The 25,396-nt window shown below is 37.1% G+C and overlaps 2 protein-coding genes across 2 annotated transcripts in view; one reads left to right on the top strand and one right to left on the bottom strand.

Annotated features, from left to right (window-relative positions):
* Positions 1-4,609: 4,609 nt before the first annotated feature.
* On the top strand, positions 4,610-7,574 carry LOC149840605 (amino acid-ligase). Its single transcript, XM_090004492.1, has 3 exons — positions 4,610-5,044; positions 6,261-6,386; positions 7,198-7,574. The coding sequence occupies exons 1-3, from the start codon at positions 4,732-4,734 to the stop codon at positions 7,329-7,331; spliced, it is 573 nt and encodes a 190-aa protein (XP_089860618.1). The 5' UTR covers positions 4,610-4,731; the 3' UTR covers positions 7,332-7,574.
* Positions 7,575-10,766: 3,192 nt separating this feature from the next.
* LOC149840604 (FAD/NAD(P)-binding oxidoreductase family protein) overlaps positions 10,767-25,396 on the bottom strand; it is a 79,730-nt gene continuing 65,100 nt past the window's right edge. Inside the window, exons 6-16 of the mRNA XM_090003223.1 lie at positions 23,004-23,149; positions 22,817-22,918; positions 21,905-21,973; positions 21,734-21,833; positions 14,796-14,878; positions 13,449-13,526; positions 13,253-13,351; positions 13,094-13,144; positions 12,940-12,996; positions 12,388-12,429; positions 10,767-11,413 (exon numbers count right to left, since the gene is read on the bottom strand). Of these exons, the coding sequence (XP_089859349.1) occupies positions 11,342-11,413; positions 12,388-12,429; positions 12,940-12,996; positions 13,094-13,144; positions 13,253-13,351; positions 13,449-13,526; positions 14,796-14,878; positions 21,734-21,833; positions 21,905-21,973; positions 22,817-22,918; positions 23,004-23,149 (899 nt within the window). The 3' untranslated portion in view covers positions 10,767-11,341. The remainder of the gene's footprint in view (positions 11,414-12,387; positions 12,430-12,939; positions 12,997-13,093; positions 13,145-13,252; positions 13,352-13,448; positions 13,527-14,795; positions 14,879-21,733; positions 21,834-21,904; positions 21,974-22,816; positions 22,919-23,003; positions 23,150-25,396) is intronic.

Below are 25,396 nucleotides of genomic sequence, written 5' to 3'. Positions count from 1 at the left end.
TTCTGAATCCTTAGTTTGTTTATTTTAATTTTATTTAATATTTCGATTGGTGCTTATAAACATTTTCATTTTATTTGCATACCTGACGATGTGATTCGAGTTACGAGGATCGAAAAACTTGTATGAAGTGTACTTTTACTTCACACAAAGGACGATCAAGATGGTGCATCTCCACATATTTAAAAAAAAAAATTGTGAATCGAGGTAAGCCAAATCTTTTTCAACATTACAAAGAAACTTATTTTGAATCATGTAATTATGACAACTAATTAGGTCTTTAAAGAAATCTAAAAAACTAACAGCCCATAATGTGCCAAAATTTTATAACTCAAAAAATCACATTTTTACATTGAAAAGCGCCACCATGTCTAACATATCTACATTGTTAGATTGAGTCAATACATCGTGCATCCATGATTTCTAGCTCATTAGTTCCCTACCTTCATTAGTAGCCAATATTAGCCCATATATATTAAGATATCACATTATTTCAATATAATATCAACCAATGAAAATATCACATTAAAATAAAAATATTTTCAAATTATCGATGATATTTGTGACATAATAGTTTAGATCCATAATCTTAGCATTTCAAAATATGATACAAATTTTAGTCAGGAATATAAACGAGCAATGCAAACAGGTCATTCGCTAGGGTGTCCGCTTATCTAACCGGGTCTAGGTTTGCATAGAACCAGGACCCTGAGTGTGGATCCAACTGGGTCCAATTGACGATGGGGTTGAGAATGTATCTGGTACAAGTAAAACCACGGTTGATCTAAATCCAAATTTTAAACTTAAACAATAAGTCCATCTTCGAGCCTGAATTAGATTTTTATATGATAATACTAGATCCAGCGAAAAAAAAAGATAAAAATGTGTTTTACTATAAAAAAAGAAAAAAAAAGCACAAGCAGATTAGACAAGATCTGAATGACCTAACTATATATCCAACAAAATGACCGTATCAATCTAGATCTAAATCAAAAAGTCCAAATCAATATAAAAAATGCGTTTGGATCAAATTTAAGCTCCATATCCATAAATAATGTGGGGGATTGAATCAGATGTCTGGTCTAATCTGATCCATATGTGCCCTTAGGGTATGTTTGATGGGCAGTGTACAGGACGCGCCATCGAACACCCTTACATCACATAAATATGTCTTTAATTTGAAGTTGCCCCCCCCCCCCCCCCCCCCCCATTTTTCTTCTCTAAAAAGTGCAGGCATACCAGGACCAAGGACTTTAAATTGGATCCTGCAGTCCCACCACATAAGCATATCAGACCGTCTGACACTTTTGAACACGACCCGAATCAGGATCCATTGATTGCAACTACAAAATCTGGTCCAGTTCACCGTAATGGATTAGTTAACATATTGGTTATCCATATTTTGAAAACCATCAGTTGGACCTCAGGCCAAGATCCAATCCAGTGAGTGTTTATAGCTTAGACAATACTTCTCGTAGAATGTGGACAGATATAGACTACTGGGATAAACAGAGGTACGAGTGGTCGATCTGAATAGGGCTGCCAATGGTTCGGATCAGTGTTGGAAATCCGATCCAACCTGAGCCCAATTTAAGTTTCCGGGTATGAGCATAATGCTGACCCAAATTGAGACATGGATTCCGTTTGGTGTCAGGCCTTCCTTCACTTGATAAAATAGCATTAGGTAATTTAGGTTAAGCACTTATTTAGGGGTGAGTGTTTGGTACTGATGAAGGTACCGAACTATTGTATAGAATTAACTATTTTCCTCAAAAATTGTAACTTTTTGCAGGCCAAATATTACATGTCTTGTTCAGTAGAAAATATATTTTGAATCATGTGAATATGACAAGTAAGCAGGTTTTTAAAAAAATAAAAAATCAATGGTACCAAATATTGGGCTCCAAGTTTCTCAACCCGTTGTATTATGAACCTGTCTATACGTTTTAGAACGGATTAAAGTGCAGTGGATTGGATATTCGTGCTGTTGGCAGCTCTATATATAAACCATATTTGCTAATCTCATTAAATATGAAAAGTAGAGTTAAAAAATATATAAGAAGAATAAATGAAGCGTGTGGAAAGCATATGACAAGAGTGGGAGAATCGCGATTTCTATCAAGTTTTAGAAGCGAAGAGTATCGCGCTTCTAAAGCGAGCTTCCAAAAAACGAGCTTCCCACCTATCCAAAAAAGCTTCGGATAACTCTGGTCCAAACTCTTGCTTTGAGATGCTCTCCACGAAATGACACCAAAGGTCTATCTATTGTTGTATAAAAACTATATAAAATATACAAACATAAGGTAAACATAAAAAAAATGAAAAAATGTTGCATTAAAGGGTTTTTTTCATGGTAATATTAGGCTAAAATCTATGTCACACTCCCATTCAAGAGAAGCTTCTTTCCTTTGGAGGGAAAGTACTTCCCCATAAAGGGAGGTCTGAATCCATTTTTGACAGAAAAACTGTTTTTTTGCCTTTATTTTGTGGGTTTCACTATATATTTTTCATAGAGATGTTTGTTTCACCCTTTGTAGGACCTTATTTTTAAGGAAAGAAAGTCTCTTTCATAGGAAAGAGCAAAAAACAAATGCTCTCCTAGGGCATGTTTGGAAGCAAAAAAAAAGTTTCGTAGAAAAAGAAAATTTTGCCTACGAAAATTTTTAATGTGATAACTTTTTCAAATGAATCTTTTTTGCTTTCATTGTGTAGCATGATAAAAACACAGTGAAATGTGAGAAAAATGAGAGAGAGAGACCTGAAAATGGTGCTCAATAGAAAGAAGATGAATATGGAAGATACTCTTCCATGGAATGAGACGTGTTGTTGGTGATGAATGTTTGCCCTAATACAAAATGAATTTTTGATAAGAAAAATCAGATTTTTTAGAAAAACTTTAAAAAAATATTCTTTCTTTGGAATGGATCCATAAGTAGTAATTTTTTTCTACCCCCACTTTTTCTACTATTTTCTTACTTCTAAACTTGCCTTTGAGCGATAAAAAAAACTGAAAGAAAGACTAGCGATATCAAATTTGGTTTCTTATGGTTTTGGGTAATCAACCAACAAATGATCATATGCCCTGATTTTATGAGCACTTATAGATCCAATTAGCTAAATGAAGATGAAGATGGAGGAAGCTCTTCAATGGAATGAGATGTGTTGTTGGTGAATGGTTGCCCTAATACAAAAATAATTTTTCTTATAAAAAAATCAGACTTTTTAGAAAAACTTTCCTTTGAGAAATATTCTTTCATTTGGAACGGATGGAAAAGTTAAATATTTTTTTTTCTACATTTACTTTTCCTACTATTTTCTCACTTTCAAACGTGCCTTTAGAAAGAAAGAAAAACCGGTGAAAGAATGAGTAGTTATATCAAATTCGGTTTCTTTTGTTTTTGAGTAATCAACCAACAAATTATCATATGCCCTGATTTTATAAGCACTTATAGATCCAATTAGCTAAATGGCTTGGATCCGGAAAAAAAAGAAAAAAGAAAAACCCTCAAGTATGTTTGGAATCCAAAAGCTAACTACATGTGCAATTGTATCGGATACAACAAATGGGTAATGGTTCCAGGTTTTCTAGGGGCTTTTCAGTTCCATGCCCAAATCTGGTTATACTACGTCCAGTTATCCAAGATTCAAATATTGCCCTCATCTTGCCCAAATCCGACCCGTCTAAAGATTTAGGCTCTATTTGGGACCTTGAATTGGAGGTGTGTTGCTGTTTCCCTCAGTGCTCTCATGCTCTATACATAGTGACGTTAAAAACGGCAAAATCTCACGAGAATTTGATTTTTTTTTTAAAAATCTCGCATTTTTTGACAAAATCTTGACAATAAAAAAATAAATTTAAAATATATAATTCATTTTAAAATAAAAATACACATTTTTTCATAACAAATAGCCATTTAAAACATAAACATTGCGTTTAAATCATGGTATTTATGTTTTTTCATAAGTCTCACAATATTTCAAAAATCTCATGAGAGATTCCCGTTTTAAACTTTCAGGCAATTTCTCGCCAGATTTTCATAAATTTCGCGATATTTGTCACTAAGGCTTTATGGTAGCAGCAATGTTTTTTTTTTCTTTTTAAAGGCAAGCTGGGGTTAGGCAGACAGTTATTATTTTTTGAACCTGCAACGTCTCATGCTCTATGCTGTGTGGGAACAGCAGTATTGCCAAAACATTGCACCGGAAATACCTTAGGCAGCACCAACACCACATTTTTTAACACCATTCACAAGAAACCTCTTTTTGGCAACTTTATCCTCTACACCACTAATCGTCAAAACTATAATTTTGTAACATATGGAAATGGTTTTCCATCTCAAAGCAAGGCTCCCAAGCAAATCCCTAAAATTCTTGGAAACCTTTTCCAATGAGGCATTTCACTTAAACTTCTGTTCGGCTTTCAACTCACCCGGGTCCAGATTCTGATTCGGATCCATTATACTCGGTTCGGACTTGGGTCTATCATGATCACCCCTACTGGCAGGCCAATTTAAATCCAACGGCTGGCAAGCAAAGCATAGAACTCTCTCTCTCTCTCTTGAATGGTGTCGGTGTCTCTTTGTCTCTCATCCCTTCTCTTTCAAGAAGATGTTCCAGAAGCAAGCATAGAATCTCTCTCGATCTCGATCTCGAATGGTGTTGGTGTCTCTGGGTACCGGAGAGCAAGGGATAGAACTCTCTCTCTTTCGTTCTCCTTCCTTCTCTCTCTAGAAGATGAGTGAGAAGGGACGCGGCAGAACCATAAATCTCTTTTGCCCTTCCTCCTCCAAATCGCTGAGGTTCGTGGCCTTCGAAGACAGCGGGATCGACGTCGGAACTATCTCCCGGAGCTTCGGCCTCGACCCCTCGACCGTTAGATTCAACGGCTACTTCGTTAGCAGGGGGAGGGACCTCATCTCCTCCCTCACTTGGAGGTCCCTCCTCTCTTTCTTCTCCAGCAGAGGGTTCTCTACAGGGGACGACCCCTTGGATGCTGTCTTGGTTGAAGGACAACCCTCTAATGAGACAGAGGCACCACCAATCAATGGTATGCCTTCCCTTTCTTTGTTTTCCCCTTTTGGCTCGGTGGTATTCCAAAAGAGTTGGTGTTTCTTTGGGCTGAATCTTGTTAGTGGTGTCTAGAATCATTGGAAGCCTATATACCCAATTGAGATAGTTGCGTGTATCTTGTTAGGTGGAAGAAGAATTGGGTTTCTTTGGGCTGAATATTGTTTGTTGTGTGTAGTGAATCCTTGGAAGCTTATACCCAATTGAAATAGCTGTATATTTTGTTTAGTACACACACACACACACACGAAGGGCTGCCACAAAACACGGATTTTTTTATTAATTTATTTGTTAAAAATTAATTACTTTGTTCTAATATATAATAATATTTGTTATTGAGAGTTTTTAAAAATTGCTAGGCAGACAGTTGCAATGTATTTGCACACTTTTAATTTGCTGCTGCACCTGATCACCCACCATCTGATCAGGTGCAGCAGCACATTTAAAGTGTGCAATCGCATTGCACCCGATCCTCTCTCAACAAATAATAGAAGTGAGGGGCGTGTGATGTGTTGTCGCGTCGTATCCTAGGCTTGGAGCCAAAATGGCGTGTCCAACAAATGATAAACGTGGTTAATAGTCCAAGGTAATCATGTGTTGAACTTCCAAGGGCAAGGGTTGCTAATACACTTGACGTGGATGAACATTTTGCAGATGTTTAAATCTTTGGCTGTTAACTTATTTAAAATTTCCTCTTGTTTTCTCAAATAAATGACGCTTGCAGGGTAACAGGTAAAACTTGTGCTATAAATGGTGGCAAGAAAGTTTTTTTTTTTACATGAATCCCTTTTTATCTTATTTTGGCAAGAAACAGGCTATTATCCTAAAAATTCAGAAAGAAAAGAGAAAAAAACAATAGTCCGTAAGAGTGAAGAATATGGCTAAACTACGATTGTAGTTCCCAAACAGCTGATTTGGAAAAACAAAGCAAGAATGAATTCCAAAAATGAAAGACACAACCGGACTGGGTGCAGCTGACATTAGACTTACTTTTCTTTCTAGATGGTGGAACTCTAACAATCTCCATGTGCAAGTAGCCAGCTTCTTTAACCAATTGATGACATTATACTCTCTGGATAGCTTGTTGGGAATTTGCAATTTCTGTAGACGTGTTATAAGTGTCTCATTCAGCTACAATAAGAAAGTTGGTTTTCTTTTCCATTTGTTATTAACAAATATCCTTTCTGTATCTCCAGAGAGCAGTGATGTCTACCATTGTGAAATGAAGGAGAATGGTTCAACTGCTAAGAGAAAGACATGGTTAGAAGACTTGACAAATGTCGACCTGCTCAAGAAAAGAAAGACAAATGGGTGTGATCCAGGTGAGCTGTTTCCGTTCTTGCATTGAGCATGAACTTGGTTGTGAAAAAGCAGAGCCAAGCCAAGTACTAGGGCGCTCTGGCCATGTTAGATGAACAAAGGATATGAGCTTGACTTAAGCTCAAATCTTGTTGCAAGCATGGTTGAGCTCAGCAGCAAGCAGATCTCAAGTTTTATCAAATATATGGTTTTTAAAAGAGGGCAGGTGGTCTTGAGCCTCCTGACTGTAGAGAGAGCCTTTTACACTTGTCCAAAGCTCTCTCTCTCTCTCTCTCTCTCTCTCTCTCTCTCTCTCTCTCTCTCTCTCTCTCTCTCTCTCTCTCTCTCTCTCCATATATATTGAGTTATGAGTAGCTTCTGAACATCTCATGTCCTAAACTGTCGTAAAAACTTCTAAAAAACATGTGCATTGCTTAATCCAAATCTGTAGATGCATTCATTCATCAATGCTTATTCACTGAAAGCCATGCTTTTGATTGAATCGATTGGATGAGAAACCTGGACTTCTATTTCACCAAGTTTTGGTATAATATGAGTAGCTGATTTTCAATTGCTCTAAATATGCATCTAATCAGGAAAATATGCCTAATCTAATAACATTTTTCTCCTAAGCAAGCTATAGATGGTACATCTATGAGTTCGAACTAAGCAAATATGAGGTGAGCCTGAATTGTTTGAGCTTAACCAAGCTGGTAAAAGAGCTAAGCTTCAGAGGCTCCCAAGCACCGCTGTAAACATAAGTTTCCTAACTACTGATTGGCTTTAAGAAGAAGATAGCACAGATCTAACTTGGATTTCTGTTTTCTGCACCAGAGCTGTCTAAACCAAGGGAAGTGCCAACCGCATTCTGCAATGCCGCTAGCTTCTCGCTCGGCTGTGCCTCCGGAAATACAAAGCGCTTGAGAGATGATGAAATGGCCTTGAGAGATTGTAAAAGAATCAGGTGATGTCTCTTTGCGTTCTGATTCTTCATGAGCTCGCGTGCTTCGGCTGCATGAGGTTTGTGTGGCATCTAGTTGTACAGTTTGATCCATGAGAAAATTCAGCCATATTATGGGGTAATCTCTCTTGCCTACTGTACAATATGAGTTGCTGAAGGGGAATGGTGGTTTTGCATTTGTAGATTTTCCAAAGTTACCTTCCTAACAGTGTTTACCATTTAACATGGTGCATTGTGGTGTAGAAAATTATGTGGCAGTATTATGTGAAGCTATTCAAGTGCCTAGTTATTTGCTGCCCTTCCTGCTGCTGTGCATTAAAATATGCACTTGGTTGCCTAACAACACTTGCGTTCCTTTCATCCTCTCTGTCATCCCCCATCTTCATACCCCTCTTAAATCTTATAATGAAAATTGTTTTGAGCAAATCTGACCTTATAGATGGATTCAACACTGCTGATTTAATAAGAATGGACCCTTGGATCGTATTTTTGAACAAAGAAATGTGATTTTTTAAATCACAATTTTATGTTTTGTTAACCCTTGATTTTTGAATTACTAAAAAATCCAGCTATTTAAATCTTGATCTTGGCTGAATGAATGATGTAGATCACATCTATGGAGTACCATTTGATTAAAACAACTTGCATCAATGAAATCCCAAGGCGGGGGTAGGAAGATAGGGATGAGTAGAGCTCTTCTGGAAAAGGGGATTTAAAAGATGACTCATAGAACATCCTGCTTGCATTCTTTTTACAACGTTTGCATCACGTGGGCCGTCCGGGATGCCAGAGTCGGCTAGGGATGCAAATGGGTTGGATACAAGATGGAGGTTTTGCAATTTTTGGCTGTTCTGGATCTGATTTCCCATGTATTTAGTTGCTCTGGATCCGGCCAGATCTTGTCCTTAGAGTCGGCTCCTGGGGTCTAACTCTTACATCCCAAAGAATCTGGGACGACCCACCTCAGTGTTTTAAAAACACGGGGCAAGCCACCAGCAGGGACTGTTGTGTCCCTGAGTAGGTTTTGTCCTGCGTTTCAAACACCCCCTTGCTATAGCTATGCAAGCCCTCTGCTCATCATGCGAACTCATAAGCCAAGAAAAAGGGGATTGAACAACAGATTACTTTGTTTTCCAAGAATTATTTTAAACCAGACGATGGTGTTCCTAATGTATTTTTGTGTGACTAGGAACCCACCCTCTCCTTCAGAGATCGCTGTGATGCCGTTTGAACTAATTTTTCAGCCGTTCATTTTGCAAACCTTAGATGCCCTCCATCGAAAGCATCAACGGCTCGAAGAGAAAAAAAAAACATGAGACCCATCTAGAAGATACAGAGTCCATCCCATTGTATTTGAAATGTAGAGCGAGCTCTGATGGATTACTGTAAGAGCTCGCTCTGACCTGATAGGCACTCTCACATACTGTCAAAAAAATGGACGGCAGCTTGGTACAGAGGCACATGCCCTTTTGTGCAATATGATTGCACCTGATCCGGCCTTCAAAATTAGGGGTGTCAAAGGGGTCGGGTTTATCTGGACCTGACCTGGACCAAACCCTATAGGGTCGGGGTATGGTGACAAATAAGAATACCCAATTATGACTCAAGTCTGGACCCGAAGGTCCATGGACCCGGGTATAGCTTGTGAAACTTTATACCAGACCTGAGTTCCAATTAAGACCCGCAAATTTTCAATGTAAAAATGATACAAAATATTGTTTATGTCTGGGTCTGGGTCTGGTTCATGTAGTTCTTGTTGGGTGTGGGTATGGTTTCTCTTATAGTAGACCTGGGTTTGAACCTGATACCATATCCAAAAATCTGATCTAAGTCTGGTTTCACCTGGGTCCAAACCAAACCTCACCCATTGACACCCCTATTTAAAATAGGGAAAGCCTTTTTTGGGTCCTTGTGCGTAATAAGGACTCAATGGGCCAAAACAAGATTCTCGTAGTGCAGAACCAGCTTCGGCATCCCATCATTCAAGTAGTTAATTTACATATGGGATCAATCTCCATAAAAGCCAAGCCTAGACTAGAAATTGAGCTTGGATTGTTTTCTAGTGAAGCTTGGCTAAGGCCACGAGCATGCAAGTGTTCGTCACCCGCTTTTCTTTTTGTTGGTAAATACTTTGGGATCATAACGTTTTTTTTATCCATAAAGGATGGGCTAGCTAGCCATCTTTGGAATTAGAAACTTAGTCGCGCTGGCTAAGCATGCTGTACTTACGGTTACTTCACTGACAGTGTAAGCCCGTGGCACACTCCTTGCCTCGCCTGGCTTTGGCTGAACAAGAGCTTATCCCTTGTCCTAATTAATGCAAGGGGTTTGACACTCATGGGACGATGGTAATGAAACCCTGACTACCTGTATGATGGGTAAGGGGTGTTCTAAACTGTAAAGCATAGGCTGTTCAAATTCGGCTGGCTCACAAGCTCGGCTTGAGCTCAGAGCCAAGCTGGAACAGCCTTGTCCAGACTCGGCTCAGTTCCAAGTTTCAACAGAGCCAAGCTTTACCCGAGTTTAAAAAAAAAAAATTATTTGATCCCCAACCTCTCCAAAAAGTGGACAAATGCCTCACCATTAAACCAGGGTGACCGCTTTTTACTATTATGACGAAAAAAGGGATACGTATTCTAAAATCAAGGGCTAGGTTATTGTAGAACATGAAAAGTTATAATGGCGGCAGATTTGATGCCGTGACCTTTCGAAGAGAAGTCCAAAACCTTGCCCGTTAGATAAACACTAACTTTTGTTTTTACTTTTGCAAACATATTTTACATATACTGTTTTTATGAGCTTTTCTAGCTTTATCGAGTTTAGTGGCTTGGTCAAGTTCAGCTCGTTTATGTAGATCGAGCCCAGACTTGTGCATAAGCTCAGCTCATTTACTTTCACGGACGAGCTCAAGCTAGCTTGGTTTTGTGCACCACTACTAGTGGCCAAAGCTCCTCCATTGTGCCAAACCTCTTGCGGCAAGGCTATTTGGGCTATGAAGATGATAAACCACAGACCGCTTATTTACTTGCAACACTTAAAAAACATATGAAATTACTTAAAATTCATTTAAAAATAAGCATTATTTGATCAAGAATTTTTTGTAATCAACAACACCAAAATTCTTATATTACTTGGGGCTTGCCCTGATTTATACCTTTTCTGTAGTGATGGAGAAGGTGGACCCAGCATGCTGGGACTTAGGTTAGCAAGCTGGCAGTTGGGTCGGGCCAGCTCAGCCCAATCCAAACCTTACTGGGGCCTGATAGGCCCAACATAAATGCTGGTGTGCCAAGAGCCCGACCTGAAAAATTGTCAGATCGTGCTCGGCTATCAGTACCCTGCATGAAACCTACCGATTAAGATAACGGATCGGGTCAAGTATGAACAAAACAACCCAAGAGCCCTTAAAACCATGGGTTGGGTGTTCCAGGAAGCCTGCTCCTTTCTTTTTTGGAGAATGAAAGAATATGCATTTATATCATTATATGAGAGTGAGAGCAATGTATTCGCTAAAGGCAACTTTACATTAATGCCTTGAAGAAGAATGGTTCTATATCAATGGGTCAAGGACGTGAAGAGCTCTCCCTTGGTTATAAAAGGAAGAGCCTTCTACTACATGTACCCAATAAAATTTTAACGGGTTTGGGTCGTGAATTCAAGTAAACACGACTCATTATGTGACTCAATATTCAGTTTAATGGGCCCCATAAGAGCTTGACTCAGGCTTGAACCCAAGCCCGAGCCCGACCCGGGTTGGGCCGGGTATCCGCAGGCTACCCGGCCCGGTGTCCAGCCCTACCTACTCCCACCACCAAGAATGATATTACAAGATCATGGTTTGGTTTATAACCTGCTGATGCACAAGTCCTGGCAGTTCAACAATACTTTTTTCACTTTTAGCGAGTCTCAAGTTCTGTGGAATGCTTTGAGACATGCACTGAAAAACCTGAGTGATCTTGCCGCACATCTCTAGCCATCAGCAATGCTCATCACAGATCATATGATGAAAGGTTTGAGTTAATCACATTCAACATTTGAAGCCAATCTACCGATAGTTGTTCCGGCTATGTATCCTCCAGACCATGCATTCTGCAGCAAAAGCATCATTAAGGAAAAGCAATGAATTGTCTAAAGCAGAGTTACCAAAAAGAGCCCAACACATCTAATCAGAAATTTGATATCTAGGAGAAGCTAAATTAAGGGGAAGAGTTTCATTTACATGGTGATTGCATTCATCTGATTAAGAAAAAATGGTAAAATTTAGTTAGATCTTTAACCACTAGTTCACTCTGATCCCTTAAAAGATGACAGAGTTGATAGGTAATCATTTCAATCATTACGCTGATTGGCACAAACTAGGAGACAATCAAACCTACATAAGCCCTTTTCTTGTTTTCTCTGTATTGACCAGAGTTACTGAAAGCTTCTTAGATAGGTGGGAAGCTCGCTTCCCAAAAACTCGCTTCAGAAGCGTGATACTCCTCGCTTCCAAAACTTGATGAGAACCTCGATCCCCCCATGCTTCTCTTATGCTTTTCACACACTTCATTTATTCATCTTATATGTTCTCTTACTCGACTTTTCATGTTTTTATGTGTTTTCTCTCACTCTTCTCACTCACTTCCATGTGCCTTCTCTAAATCGGTAATCATCATTTTTAGATTTTGTTAAAACTTTAATTCTTACACTAAAAAATCATGAAATTTAATATTAGTGACTTTTATTTTAGTTTTTATTTGTGTTTCATTATGATTCACATTCAATTATTATATTTCTTTTTTTTATTCCTCGCTTCCCGTTTCCTATACATTTTAAAATGCATCATTTCTCGCTTCTGCTTCCAGGATCATTTCCCGCTTCTGCTTCCTAGTCTGGCAACCTTGGTATTGACACAGAGGATACGCATAATATCTCTGATGAAAGTAAAAGATAGACTACAACTATTCAGTATTGTCCATATTCTCAGAGTTGCTTGCAATAAAAACGTCTCTCCATGATTCATATAATTAAAATATTTTTTCTGATGTTCTCCAGATAGTATGCGTAAAGATAAGATATATTACCTGGAAGTTGAAACCACCAGTGACTCCATCAACATTTAAAACCTGTAAAAAACTTCCACTAGTCAAAAGACATGAAACCATATCAAAATTAATGGCATTTGATGCCACGATGCCATTATGAATCAATGAAATAATTAATGTTACTGCTAGTGTTGTGTGTAATCTTATTCCACACATAGCTGACATCAAACAAAAAAGGTAATCTCATATTTGTGTTTGCAGGGATGGTTTTTGTGCTCAAGGTCTTTTGTCTTCCCACAATGGGTGCTACCATTTTTCATATGCATCTCCTTCATTGATCCTTACATGGTAAAATGTTTAACAAAATGCTAGGTAAACTGTCTAGATTGGTGGAGTCACTTCCCCAGTGCCACTTACTAAAAAAAGAAAATGGAAAAGAACTCGTTTTCTTCATCTCATGGTTTAGATAAAAAGCTACTCTCATCATCTATTCGAGGGCAGAAGCATGCACATGGTTGTTTCCTGTGCCTGGCAGACAAATGTTAAACATCCACTTTAAATGCAACAAGAATACATAAAAGGAAAAAGTACCTCTCCAGCAAAGAAGAGACCAGGTTGTGTTAGGCTTTCCATTGTGGTCAGAGAAATCTGCATGATCACCAATCTACATTAAAATATCTAGGCCTAAAGAAGTTAATGGTGAGATCCATAAATCTAGTAATGAGAAAATTTCCGAAAACAATACCTCCGTGAGTGGGACTCCACCAGCTGTGACAAATTCATCCTTGAATTGACCCTTCGGGTAGAAAGTAACAAAAGCATAATGTTTCATCAACAAAGTATATGCTTTCTAAAGAATATACATGCACTAGAAAAATGTACCACAATGATAGGTACCACTTACTTTTCCAACAATGGTAAATGGGCATTGCTTCATCAGTAGAGCAATCGAATTTAATGTGTTATTTGAGATGTTAGCCCACAAGGCATCCTCTTCTACACCCTGATAAGACAAATCTGTAAACCTTCAAAATCACCCAAAAGCAGGAAGTAAACTTCCAACTATTACATTAGGTTAACATAGCAACTATTATTACAACCTCACGTTCAAATAAATATCTCCAAAATCTTTTCACCAAACTAAGTTGCAGAGGGCAGGAGTTGAGAACCTTTTGTTTCTGAAAAGAAATCAATGTTTATGTCAGTGTGGTATTGATAAAATATATGTTGCATGGTATCTGATTGTCTTACAGGAAAAAAAAAAGGAACTGCTAATGAACCATCAACAAGCATAAAACTTTTTAAGATCATAACTTAAGCTAGAGGGCCCAAAATGAAAATAAAATTATACAGGTATACTGCTAGAACATGTTCCAGCATTGAAAATATAAGATGCACCAAGTCGTGTTTTGGAAAACATATGATAAGCTCCTACAAGTACAAAAAGTTCAGACAGGAAGGGATTCCTTGAAAGCATATACAACCAATGCTATGAGGACTAAGTATGTTTTATGCGACTCTTAATTTAAAGAGCAGAAGTTCCACAGACGATCAAATCACAGTGAATAGGAGGAAGCAAGGTTTAAAACACCTCTGGCCTACAAGGAAGTACATCTGCAGTTTTATGGTAAATCTGAAATTCCAAATGTCTATGAGAACTTAGGAATGGAAATTATCTGGTGCACAAGCTAAAAACACTCGACATATTATTACCTTTTTAAAAGAAATTCTAGTATTGTTCCTTCAATAAAATCCACTCAATTTTTTGGTATGGAAGCCTACTTGGAATTTGCTTCAGAAAAACTAAGGGACCGTTTGTTTTGCCCAACCAGAAATTATTCCAAATCACACGATTCAGAATCACAAAGGGATCTGTTTCTCATGCTCAATTTTCTCATATTTGTTTGTGTAAGAGAATGGATCACATGAGAATCATTCTCTCATTTGGATGAAAGAATGATTCTCATGGGATTTAAACAAATGTCCCCTAAGAATGCACATTTTTCTCTGAATTTTGAGTATACAAGTTCTGTTGAGAATTATTGCATAGAACTTTTGCAGTAGGCTTTGGGTATTTGTGCATTTACTAATTTTGCTTTTGGTTTAATTTAATAATAGGTACATGCATATATTCATCTTATACATATAAAGATACATAAACAAAAACAAATTAAAACAAAACAAACCACTGCATACAATCTCACTACACAATTTATAAAAACAAGCACAATTCAATTGCCTCATACACAATTCCTAGAAGAAACACATAAATACATCTATAGTCCTTTGCAGCATATGGAGTTGATGCGACTTGGATAAAGATAAAAGAGATAAGCTGGATACTTTGTACAAATCACTAGCTTGTGTAGCTTAAAAAATTTAAGGAAAAAACAAAGATGGACCATTAAAAGAGTTCTATATATACTAGGAAGATGAGGAAACCCAACTGCAAATAGACTCTTGTGTCGAGTGAGAGTAGATTTTACATCATCTATGTGATAATCAGGAACAAAATCCACCAAAAGGGTTCCTGCATTTCATCCAAGAAATTGAAGTAAAGAAGCCACCATACTATGATCTTACATCATAAGGGAACACTAGAATATTGAGACAATGAAAAATAGAAATGTTATTTAACTTTTCCATTTGCAAAAATGGGAAAAAGATCCAAATTGACTTTTCTTTTCTCAAACTGGTTCCACCACGACATTTCCAGACAGAGCCCCCATGTAATAAAGTATCAAATGAGTGAGGCGATATCTCCAAGAGCAAGCATGAGCGCACGCACATACACAAGAAGCCACTAATGAACAAGATTGCAATAAACCACAAAAGTGGTAAAACACACAAAATAAGGTGAAAAAATATATTCCACTCACATGAGGCTTCACAAGAAGCTTAAAGAATACATGGGCCAAGCCCCTTATTTATACACACAAAGGGACCCAAGGAGGGGCTCCCATAGAGTCGTTGGAGCCCCTCCAACGGTCATATTTATGACCGTTGGAGGGGTCCAACGACTCTTTGTGGACCCCTCTTAACCAATAAAGAAAGAAAGTAAAAAGAAAAAGGAAAAAAAAAAGAAAAGAGAAAAAAAACATATCTTTTAGGATATGCATGTACAAAGTAAAAAGACTAATTTGCCCCTATTGGGTATTACAAAAGAAATATATATTTATATATGTAGATAGACACATAGACATATATATGTAATATATATATGTGTATGTGTCATAATCTATATATATAGATATATATGTATAACATATTTTAACACCCCCCATCAAACATACGGTGAGATCACCGAGAGTTTGCTAAGGAGAAAGTAGAAACGAGGTGATGGCAAAGCTTTGGTGAAGAAGTCCGTCAACTGGTACTCAGTATGAACATATGGCAGTTGGATGGTGCTCTGTAAGAACTCATCACGAACATAATGACAGTCCATCTCGATGTGCTTTGTCCGTTCACGAAAGGTGTGATTGCTGGCAATGTAGATAAAACTCTTGTTATCGCAGCACAGCTTCGAAGGAGTTGAAAATGAGACGCCCATATCTTTAAGCAAACTTCTTAACCATATAATCTCAGTGGTGATAGTGGTCATCACACGATACTCTACTTCTATAGAAGAGAGAAAAACTTTATGTTGCTTCTTACACCTCCATGAAATAAGTGACTCTCCAAGAAACACACAATAACTTGTGGTGGAAATACGATCATCGGGGTTACCCCCAATCAGAGTCAGTATAGACAAGTAAAGTAAGAGGTGAAGAAGAGGGTAAGAATAATCTTTTAGTTATGGTGCTTTTCAAATATCTGATAATCCTCATGACTGCGGCCATGTGAATGGTAGAAGGAGCAGTCTGAAATTGGCTTGTACAATGAACCACATGAGAAATATCGGGCCTGATGATAGATAAATATGTTAGTGACTCAATCAATTGACGATAAGGTGTGGGATCTGCTAAAGAAGTGTCATCACTGGCTCTCATCTTGGCGTTGATCACTTCTGGAGTCTCCACCTTCTTGTCATCTGTCAGCCCAGACCGGGCAATAATGTCAGAAGCAAGCTTCATCTGAGAGAGAATATACCCCTTGGGGGAGTATGCAACTTTAATTCCTAAAAAATACCTTAAAAAACCAAGGTCAGACATATCAAATTTTTCTTTGAGAATATTTTTAATAAGGTCAATACCCTTTTTATCATTACCTATGATAATCATGTCATCAACATATAGCAACAAAATTGTTATGTACTCATTAGAAGTTTTAACAAACAAAGCAATATCATGTTATAGTATAACATGAAGAAAAGCCATTATCGAGAACTACTTTGCTAAAAAGATCATACCAAGCTTTTGGTGCTTGTTTAAGACCACAAAGAGCTTTATTTAACTTTAAAATATTTCCTTTACCAATTTCAAGACCTGACGGAGGATCCATAAGAACTTCTTCACATAGAGTTTCATTTAAAAACACATTTTTAACATCAAGTTGATACATCGGACATTGTTTAATAGAAGTTAAGGCAATTAACGTTCGCACACTGGTCATTCTAGCTACTGGAGCAAAGGTCTCTTCATAATCAATCTCATGTTCTTGGGCGTAGCCTTTTGCAACCAAACGAGCTTTGTATCTTTCTAAAGATCCATCATATTTGGTTTTGACTTTATATACCCATTTACACCCAATTGTCTTTTTTTCCTAATGGTTGACGAATAATGCTCCAAGTTTGGGCTTTGTTAAGAGCCTCTAATTCAATTTTCATGGCTTCAATCCAATGTGGATGATCTTTAGCTTCTTTAAATTAAGTAGGCTCATGACACAAATGTATCAACATGAGACAAGTCCTATAATTAGGTGAAAAAGATTCATAAGACACAAATTTTTGTGGTGGTCTACTATTATGAGAAGATCTCCTAGGTTGATTGTCATCAATAGGTTCTTCTAAAGAGAAGTCTTGAGAATATCTTTCAAGGACAGATTGATGTTCATTTACTAACCGCCGGGTATATACATTTATATCATTAAGGTTCTCATTTTGAGAAACATTACCATGTTGTGGTATATCATTATGATGTAAAATGTCATCACAAGTACTATCGCAAATAATTGCATCTAAAGACTCAATTCTAGGAGCTAAGTCAAATAAGAAGGAATAATCAATGTCTTCTCTAGATGTGTGGATATCAAAACCATTTTGTTCCTCAAGAAAGTTTACATTTCTTGACACATAGAGTTTATTGTTTCGAATATCATAGCATCTATAGCCTTTTTTATTTTCACCATAGCCAATGAACACACATTCAAGAGCTTTGGGTGATAATTTATCTTTTCATTCAACAAGCACAAAGCATTTACATCCAAAGATCTTTAGTCTATTAAAATCTAGAGTAACTTTAAATAATTTTTCAAAGGGTGATACATTTTTTAAAGAAGAAGAGGACATACGATTGATAAGATATGTTGCGGTAAGAAGAGCTTCAGCCCAAAAGTTTTTAGGAACATTTTTAGAAACAAGGATTGTTCTCGTAATTTCAATTAAATGTCTATGTTTTCTTTCTGCAAGACCATTTTGTTGCAAAGTTCTAGGACAAGATCATTGGTGCAAGATTCCATTTATTTTGAAATAATTTTGAAAATCTTTAGACATGTATTCGCCTCCAGAATCGGATCTAAATATAGCTATATTGTTTTGAAATTGATTTTGAATAAGAACATGGAACTCTTTAAAATTAGTGAAGACATCGGATTTGTTTTTGATAATGTATACCCATGTATATCTAGTAAAGTCATCAATAAAAGTAACATAGTAGGAATATCCTCCTTTGGGCATAACGGGTGCCGGACCCCATACATCGGAATGCACAAGTTCAAAAGGTCGTTTTGACACAAAATTACTATGCGAATACGGAAGCGAATGAATCTTTCCAAGAATACAGTCATTGCATGTAAATGTACTTGAATTACAAAAAAAATCCAACAAAGAAAAGAGATACAACTTGGAAATACTAGGATATCCAAGCTTCTTATGCCAAGTCTCAATATCTTTAGACTGAACATGATTACAAAATGATTTGGATGGCAAAGACAAAAAATCCATATAATAAAGATCCCCTCTTCCATGGCCTTGCCCACTCCGCTTCCCGGACCGGAGATCCTGCACATAGCAATGGGTTGGTGAAAAAGAGACATTGCATTCAAAATCGATAATTTGAGAAACGAAAAAAAAGATTAAAATTAAGTTTTAGAATAATTCGGATTTTGGGAACAAAAAAATCTTTGTTTTGGTCATAAGTTTTCTCAAGGTTTTCAATGCCTTCAACATCCAAGGATGTTCCATCGGCGGTGGAAACATATGATTTGAATTTATTGAGACTTGGTTTTAATAAAAATGATGCATTTGGAGTCATATGAAAAGAGGCACCTGAGTCAAGAATCCAAGAGGTCATACCTGGAAAAGAGGAGATGGCAGCACCGAAAGTGGAGGGTGAGGAGGAGGATGTAGAGGAGTTTATCTTTATAAATTGTTGAAGAGTTTCGGTAAGATGGGCGATGGACTCCTTTATGTCTACATCCTTCTTTGAATCTTCATTTGTGTTTGGAGGAATTTCACCAACTGAAGACACCTTCTTCTTGAATTTGGGGCAATCAGGACGAATATGGTCTGGTTCATTACAATTATGACAAATGATTTTTCTTCCTCCACCACCATTATTCTTCCAAAAATGAGGTGGTTTGTATGATCTTACATTGTTGTTGGGTCTAGACACGGCATAACTTCATTAACATCTCTTTTCAAGGCCAAACGAGTTTCTTCTTGACATAAGTCGACCAAAATGTCACTTAGAGGAGTAGAAGCCCTATGAAGAAGGGAATCTCTAATTTGCTCAAATTCGAGACGAAGTCCATGAATAAATTGGAGAAACCTTTATTTTTCCATTTGCTCTTGCCTCATGGCAATAGCACTACCTTCCCATTGAGGTTCGAGAAGAACAAGTTCATCCCATAAAGAAAATAGGGCACTATAATAGCCACTAATACTCATATCACCTTGCTTGGTTGCTCTTACCTTTTCTTGTAGAAAGAAATGTCTAGCAAGGTTTCTTTGAGTGTACATGCCTTTCATAAAGATCCAAGTTTCATTAGCCTTCTTGAACTTTGCAAGATTTGGACAAATTTTTAATTCTACATTATTCATGAACCATGCTAGAATTTTAGCATGCTCACTTTCCCAATCTTCCATTTTTGAAGAGAAGTCAAGAATGGCCTTCTCTTTTTCTTCTTTGTTTAATGCTCTTTACTCATTTTCTTCAAACTTAGTTAACTCCAATTGTAGTTCCGAAATGGTTCCACACAATAACACCAAAGCTTTTTACTTTTGAGGTTATTTTTCATAGCGGCCGCCCACATTCGGTAATTGGTCTCATTCCATTTGAATGAGAGGTCGATTTTTGCATCCTTGTTGGTCATTTATAGAAAAAGAGATTGAAAGCAAGAAAGATGAGAGATATTAATTGCCAGGAGAGGATCCAATGAAGCTTTCTCAACCTTGCTCTGATACCATGTAATAAAGTGTCAAATGAGTGAGACGATATCTCCAAGAGAAAGCACGAGCGCACACACATACACAAGAAGCCACTAATGGGCAAGATTGCAATAAACCACAAAAGTGGTAAAACACACAAAATAAGGTGAAAAAATATATTCCACTCACATGAGGCTTCACAAGAAGCTTAAAGAATACATGGGGCCAAGCCCCTTATTTATACACACAAAGGTACCCAAGGAGGGGCTCCCATAGAGTTGTTGGAGCCCCTCCAACGGTCATATTTATGACCATTGGAGGGGTCCAACAACTCTTTGTGGACCCCTCTCAACCAATAAAGAAAGAAAGAAAAAAGAAAAAGGAAAAAAAAGAAAAGAGAAAAAGAACATATCTTTTAGGATATGCGTGTACAAAGTGAAAAGACTAATTTTCCCCTATTGGGTATTACAAAAGAAATATATATATATTTATATATGTAGATAGACACATAGACATATATATGTAATATATATATATATATATGTGTGTGTGTATGTGTCATAATCTATATATATATAGATATATATGTATAACATATTTTAACACCCCAACCCTAACGCTCCAACAAAACAATCTGAATCCTAGAACCCTTGTCCAAGATAAAGTGATTTTACCATGCATTATCACATTGGATCCCCAAAATAAAACAAATAAAAAAAATGAAAGATCGCCTTGGAAAGCACGATGGAGAGAATAAAAAAATAGAGGTTTAGTATGGTGAGTTCTCATAGAATACGAGGTAATATATTGCAGTGTATCCTATGAGGTTAGAATATTTGTATTTCTTCATCATCTGACAAAGGCCAATACCATGACTGAACAGAAGAAGCTAGTATACCCAAAAAATCTAGTCATTTATTTACAATATCCATGATCAAGTGGACAGAAGCAGCCATTTGCACAAGCTCCTGCAAACACTTGCATATACATGCCTCAAAGCAGTACGAAGCTATGTCACATGGATATGGATGAGCAAAGAACAAGGAACCAGGTTGAGTGTCTAGAAAGCAATGTAATGTATGACAGGATACAAACACCAGAGGTGTCTAATGGTTAATTTGACCTTGCTTAGCTCTTTTCTGTTTCATTACATCCACTACATTGTTTCAAACTCAAGTTCCAAAATCGGTAATCCTTGAGGGTGAAACTAGTACTCCAGCTTGTAAGTTTGTCAAGATCAAAGTGCCCATGAAATAGAGAACTTGTGAAAGGGTACACCATCTAGTCTTTGTTGAGTTTTATATGCTTCATTTAACCCACTAATATTCACAGACTGCAAATCCTATGCATAACAAGGATATGGAAGACTACCTCCACAGGGGTTCAAACTTATCAAGATTCAAGGCCAGTGATTCAGTGTACTTCTAGCTTACACAGATCTATGTCAAATAAATAACCCAGGAACATTCCCCAACATAGTTTTTCCTTTTTCAAAATGCATAACCTTTGCCTGTTTTCCTGACTATTGATTGCATATTTGTAATATGAGGTACCTAACTCTCTCTCTCTACCTGAATATGCACAATAAATAAAAGCAGTCTTTGGCAGGTAACCATCAAGGCACTGATTAAATGATGAAAACTTGCAGTTTTGTCTTCCGAAGCAGGAAAGAAATGTAACATAATCATAGTTGGGCTTAAATTTTGACCTTCTTGGACACTTTCGTCAACTCAGTAGTATCATCATACAGTAAAATTTGTTCATCCACTCAATATGGAAAAATTTCGACCACATACAATCAGCATCATTATCTACACATGAACATATTCATGTATGACACCAGAGTTACAAAATTGATACCCGAGTAGTTTGACTCGAAAAGGTCACGTGCTGCCCAAGCTGATAAGCGGAGGATTACAGGTCCGCTAAGTCCCCAGTGAGTCACTAACATTGGCCCAACCTTAGTAACACAGAAAAATCACTTAGGGCAATGCCTTCTAATTACCAAAGCAAGAGAAAATTGATACATACCTGAGTAAATTGAGGAATATTACGACCCTTTTGTATTTTCAACCTTGCTTTCACTTTTGGAAAAGTGACCTAAGTACCATAAAAATTATTAGAAGAAAATCAAATATAGGCCTAAACAAAAAAAAACAGTGAGGACAAGCATCCAATGTTCCATGATTTCAAAGAGGAAAAGGAAAGTGACAGAAGGAATCTTTGCACAAGAAGAAATTACTCTGAAAAACTAAAAAACATGCTACTGGCATCAACTAAGATTTTCCAAATAAGTAAAAGTGCCCAACCTTGGGTTTCTACAAGTAATGGATAGATATTGGTACTCGTATTCTTTTTCTTTTACACTATTTCATAAACAAGAACTGATCCGACAAAACAATAAGCACTGAAAAGGGGCGGGATCAGATTAACAAATGGCTGCAGTAAAAAAGGCTGAGATAAATACAAACAAGAAGGCTGAGATAGATATGAGTCAGAACTCCATGATTTATATGACTTTTCACCAGTAATGATATCATTTTGTGAAGGCATTATGTGCAACAAACAGAAAATAAATATGATGATAATGAATGCTATTAGAATGGTGATAGCTAGAAACTACCTTTTTGGTCCCATTTTACAGAGCAACAGTATTACTTACAAGAGCTCACACAAAGATAAGCAGGAAAAGTAAATAAAAAATTAGATGATGTGGTAAAAGCAGATGGGAAGTAACTGTATGATGCCTTGAATATAATAAATGATTGACACAAGAGAAGGAATCAGAACCCTGAAATGTGTCTGGAATTACGGTAAATGCGTGATGCATTGACATGATAACTACATACCATGATATAACATGGTCTACTTACACGATATGTAAAGACGGAAAAGTCTATGATAGATCAATCCATTTATCAATATTTACTGAGAGAACAATACCCCAGCTAAATCTATCAGATGTTTAGCCTCTATCTTGAATGTGAATAAACTTGGCATTGGTTGTACAATTGAATGACCAAGCTGAACAGCAATAGTGTAACCCTGCAAAGTAATCCAAGGTCACAAGATGACGTGAAGGCTTGCAAGAGCCCTGTGCAAATTACATGGTCATATTGCACGTCCCAACCTGTCTACTACTGCCAGTGGCAATCAACAGATAATCAGCTTCAACTGTCTCAACAGCACCAACATTTAATTTTTCGATTTTGAGAATGAATCTCCCACTGTCACCATGAGATGCATTTGTCAATACTTTGCCAGTCTGCAGTTCAACTGATCCAAGAACAAACTTCAAATTATTATCATACCATAAAGATAGCAAATGACTAGATCATATAGTTCCTAGGAAAGAAGGTGCAAAATGTATAACAGAAATTTACCAAAGAGGAAAAAAAAAGAGTTAAGATGCAAGCATGCAAGTCAAATTTCTGAATGATTACCACAGTCAAAAGTTGCCAGAGTCAACCAACTTATAGAATGAATAAGAAGGTATACAGTTTGTTCCTTTTAACTCCATTGAATATAAAGATTAAACATACAGAGAAAAAGTATGGCCAATGGGGAAATCAATTTATTTGTATAAAATGTTCCTCGGAGATCCCCAAGGACATTGGACTAAGGAGAAGAGAATCCAAAAAAAGTGGGAGGTCTGTCTTAAATTAATTAAGCTGCTGCTGTTAATAAAAAATTCTAGGTTATATGAGAGAAGAGACAGCTCCCGGATTAACAAAGAGTGGAAAAATAAGAGCACAACCATAGGTGGAAACTCCGCTTCTGTTGTTAAACTAAGTTGGGGAATGTTTGGTAACTTCTCATGAGATTCAGAATCTCATGCAAATGAGAGAATGAATCTCATTTACACAACCAACCAAACATCAGAAAATGAAAATGAGAAACAATGTGATTTGAAATCACGTTTAGACTGAACCTGAAGTGACTTCAAATTACAATGTGGGATATGTGAGTTGAAATCACATGAAATGAACCAAACATGCCCAACAGGAACATGATTCAGGATTGAAGAGTAACTAGTTTATAAACTCCACGAAGTTGCTAATCAGACCAGGAAGAAAAGTGTAGATGAGTCCTACTTTGACTTTTAACCTTTTTGATGCACCTACATACATGCACATACAGACACATACAATCCAGAATACTTGTTACTGCATAATTATCATGAACTTCCTATATTATTTTCTCCTATAAATACAACTTTATCCCTGTTGATAAAGATTACAAAAACATGCTTCAGTAAAGTACTGATCCATTTGAAGAGATTATTCTCAAACTTATACTTAAGACATATTTAACTAATGATATCTAAAGCATGATTAGCTATCCATCATCAGTTATTAAGGAAAAATAAAATACTTGTTTCTAAATTTTTAACTGATTATCTAGTATTCTTAAGTCTTAACCATGAATGAAGTTGGGGCACTAAAAGTATAGCCATCACACAAGTTACCTGAATACTGTTCTAAACTTGACATCCTTGGTAAACACCAAAGATACATTGATAGACAGGGCACTAAAGGTATGACCATCATACAGACATGAATACCCTTGTAAATTCGACACTCTCAGAAACCACTGACAGAACTAATTTTTTCAATCCAGTTTTCTGTCAATGCAATACCAGGCTGCAGGCTCTTTAATCAAGAAACATTTCAATCTAACATCATCTCTCTTCCAGAGGTTCAGACTGTCATTTTTTTATCAGTTTACACTATTTTATTATTACTAGCATATGGAGACTAGTCATTCTTCTACTATGGCAGCAGAGCATAGAAACCACTTTCAGAGCAAGAGCAATGCAGGCCCTTTCTTTTTGTCCTAGATTTGAGGTGGAAGACTGACAAGACAAAAAATAAACTTTGGAGGACTGTGACTGATCTCATAATGTCCTGTAACCCTCGGGGCTTTCACTGCAGAAGTAGAATATGCAAATATCAACTTGGAGCATAGCCTGCAGACTGATCTTACTGGGAAAGCTAACCCATTCACTGATAGGATCGACTCTTTGTTATATCACTGTTGCTTAACAATATTGTAAAAACCGAAAAATGTTGCTACTAAATTTTTGTTTATCTTACAAAATATTTCAAAAAAAAAAAATAGGCAATTTGGGCCTAGATCCACATTTCGGATCTAGGACCCATAAAGGGGCAAGCAGTTATAAATAGTATCAACCAAAAGGAAATAAAAAAATAATAAAATAAATTTTTTTTTTATTATAAGGTTAATCTGGGGATCCACAGTTGGATCCATTTGGATCCAACTGTGGATCCATATCATTGGGGTTGGCTTACGGGTCTCGGGTCCGGACCCGAGCCGAGCCTTGTGTAACAGGGCTTATAAGTGTAAGGGGCAACCCGATAAGGGTTGCCCGATAAAATCTGAAACGAAAAAAAAAAAATAGAAGGGGCAACCCGATAAGTCTGGAGCAAAAGAGGGACTCAGAGGTTAGGGTTCTGAGAGAGAACCCTAACGGTATCGCATGGGGGAGGAGGCCTTGAGGCG

The sequence above is a fragment of the Nuphar pumila genome, chromosome 4 (assembly GCF_984573655.1).
Source record: "Nuphar pumila chromosome 4, dmNupPumi1.hap1.1, whole genome shotgun sequence".
NCBI classification, from domain to species: domain Eukaryota; kingdom Viridiplantae; phylum Streptophyta; class Magnoliopsida; order Nymphaeales; family Nymphaeaceae; genus Nuphar; species Nuphar pumila.
The sequence above is the reverse complement of the archived record's forward strand: the minus strand, read 5'-3'. Positions and strand labels throughout refer to the sequence as shown.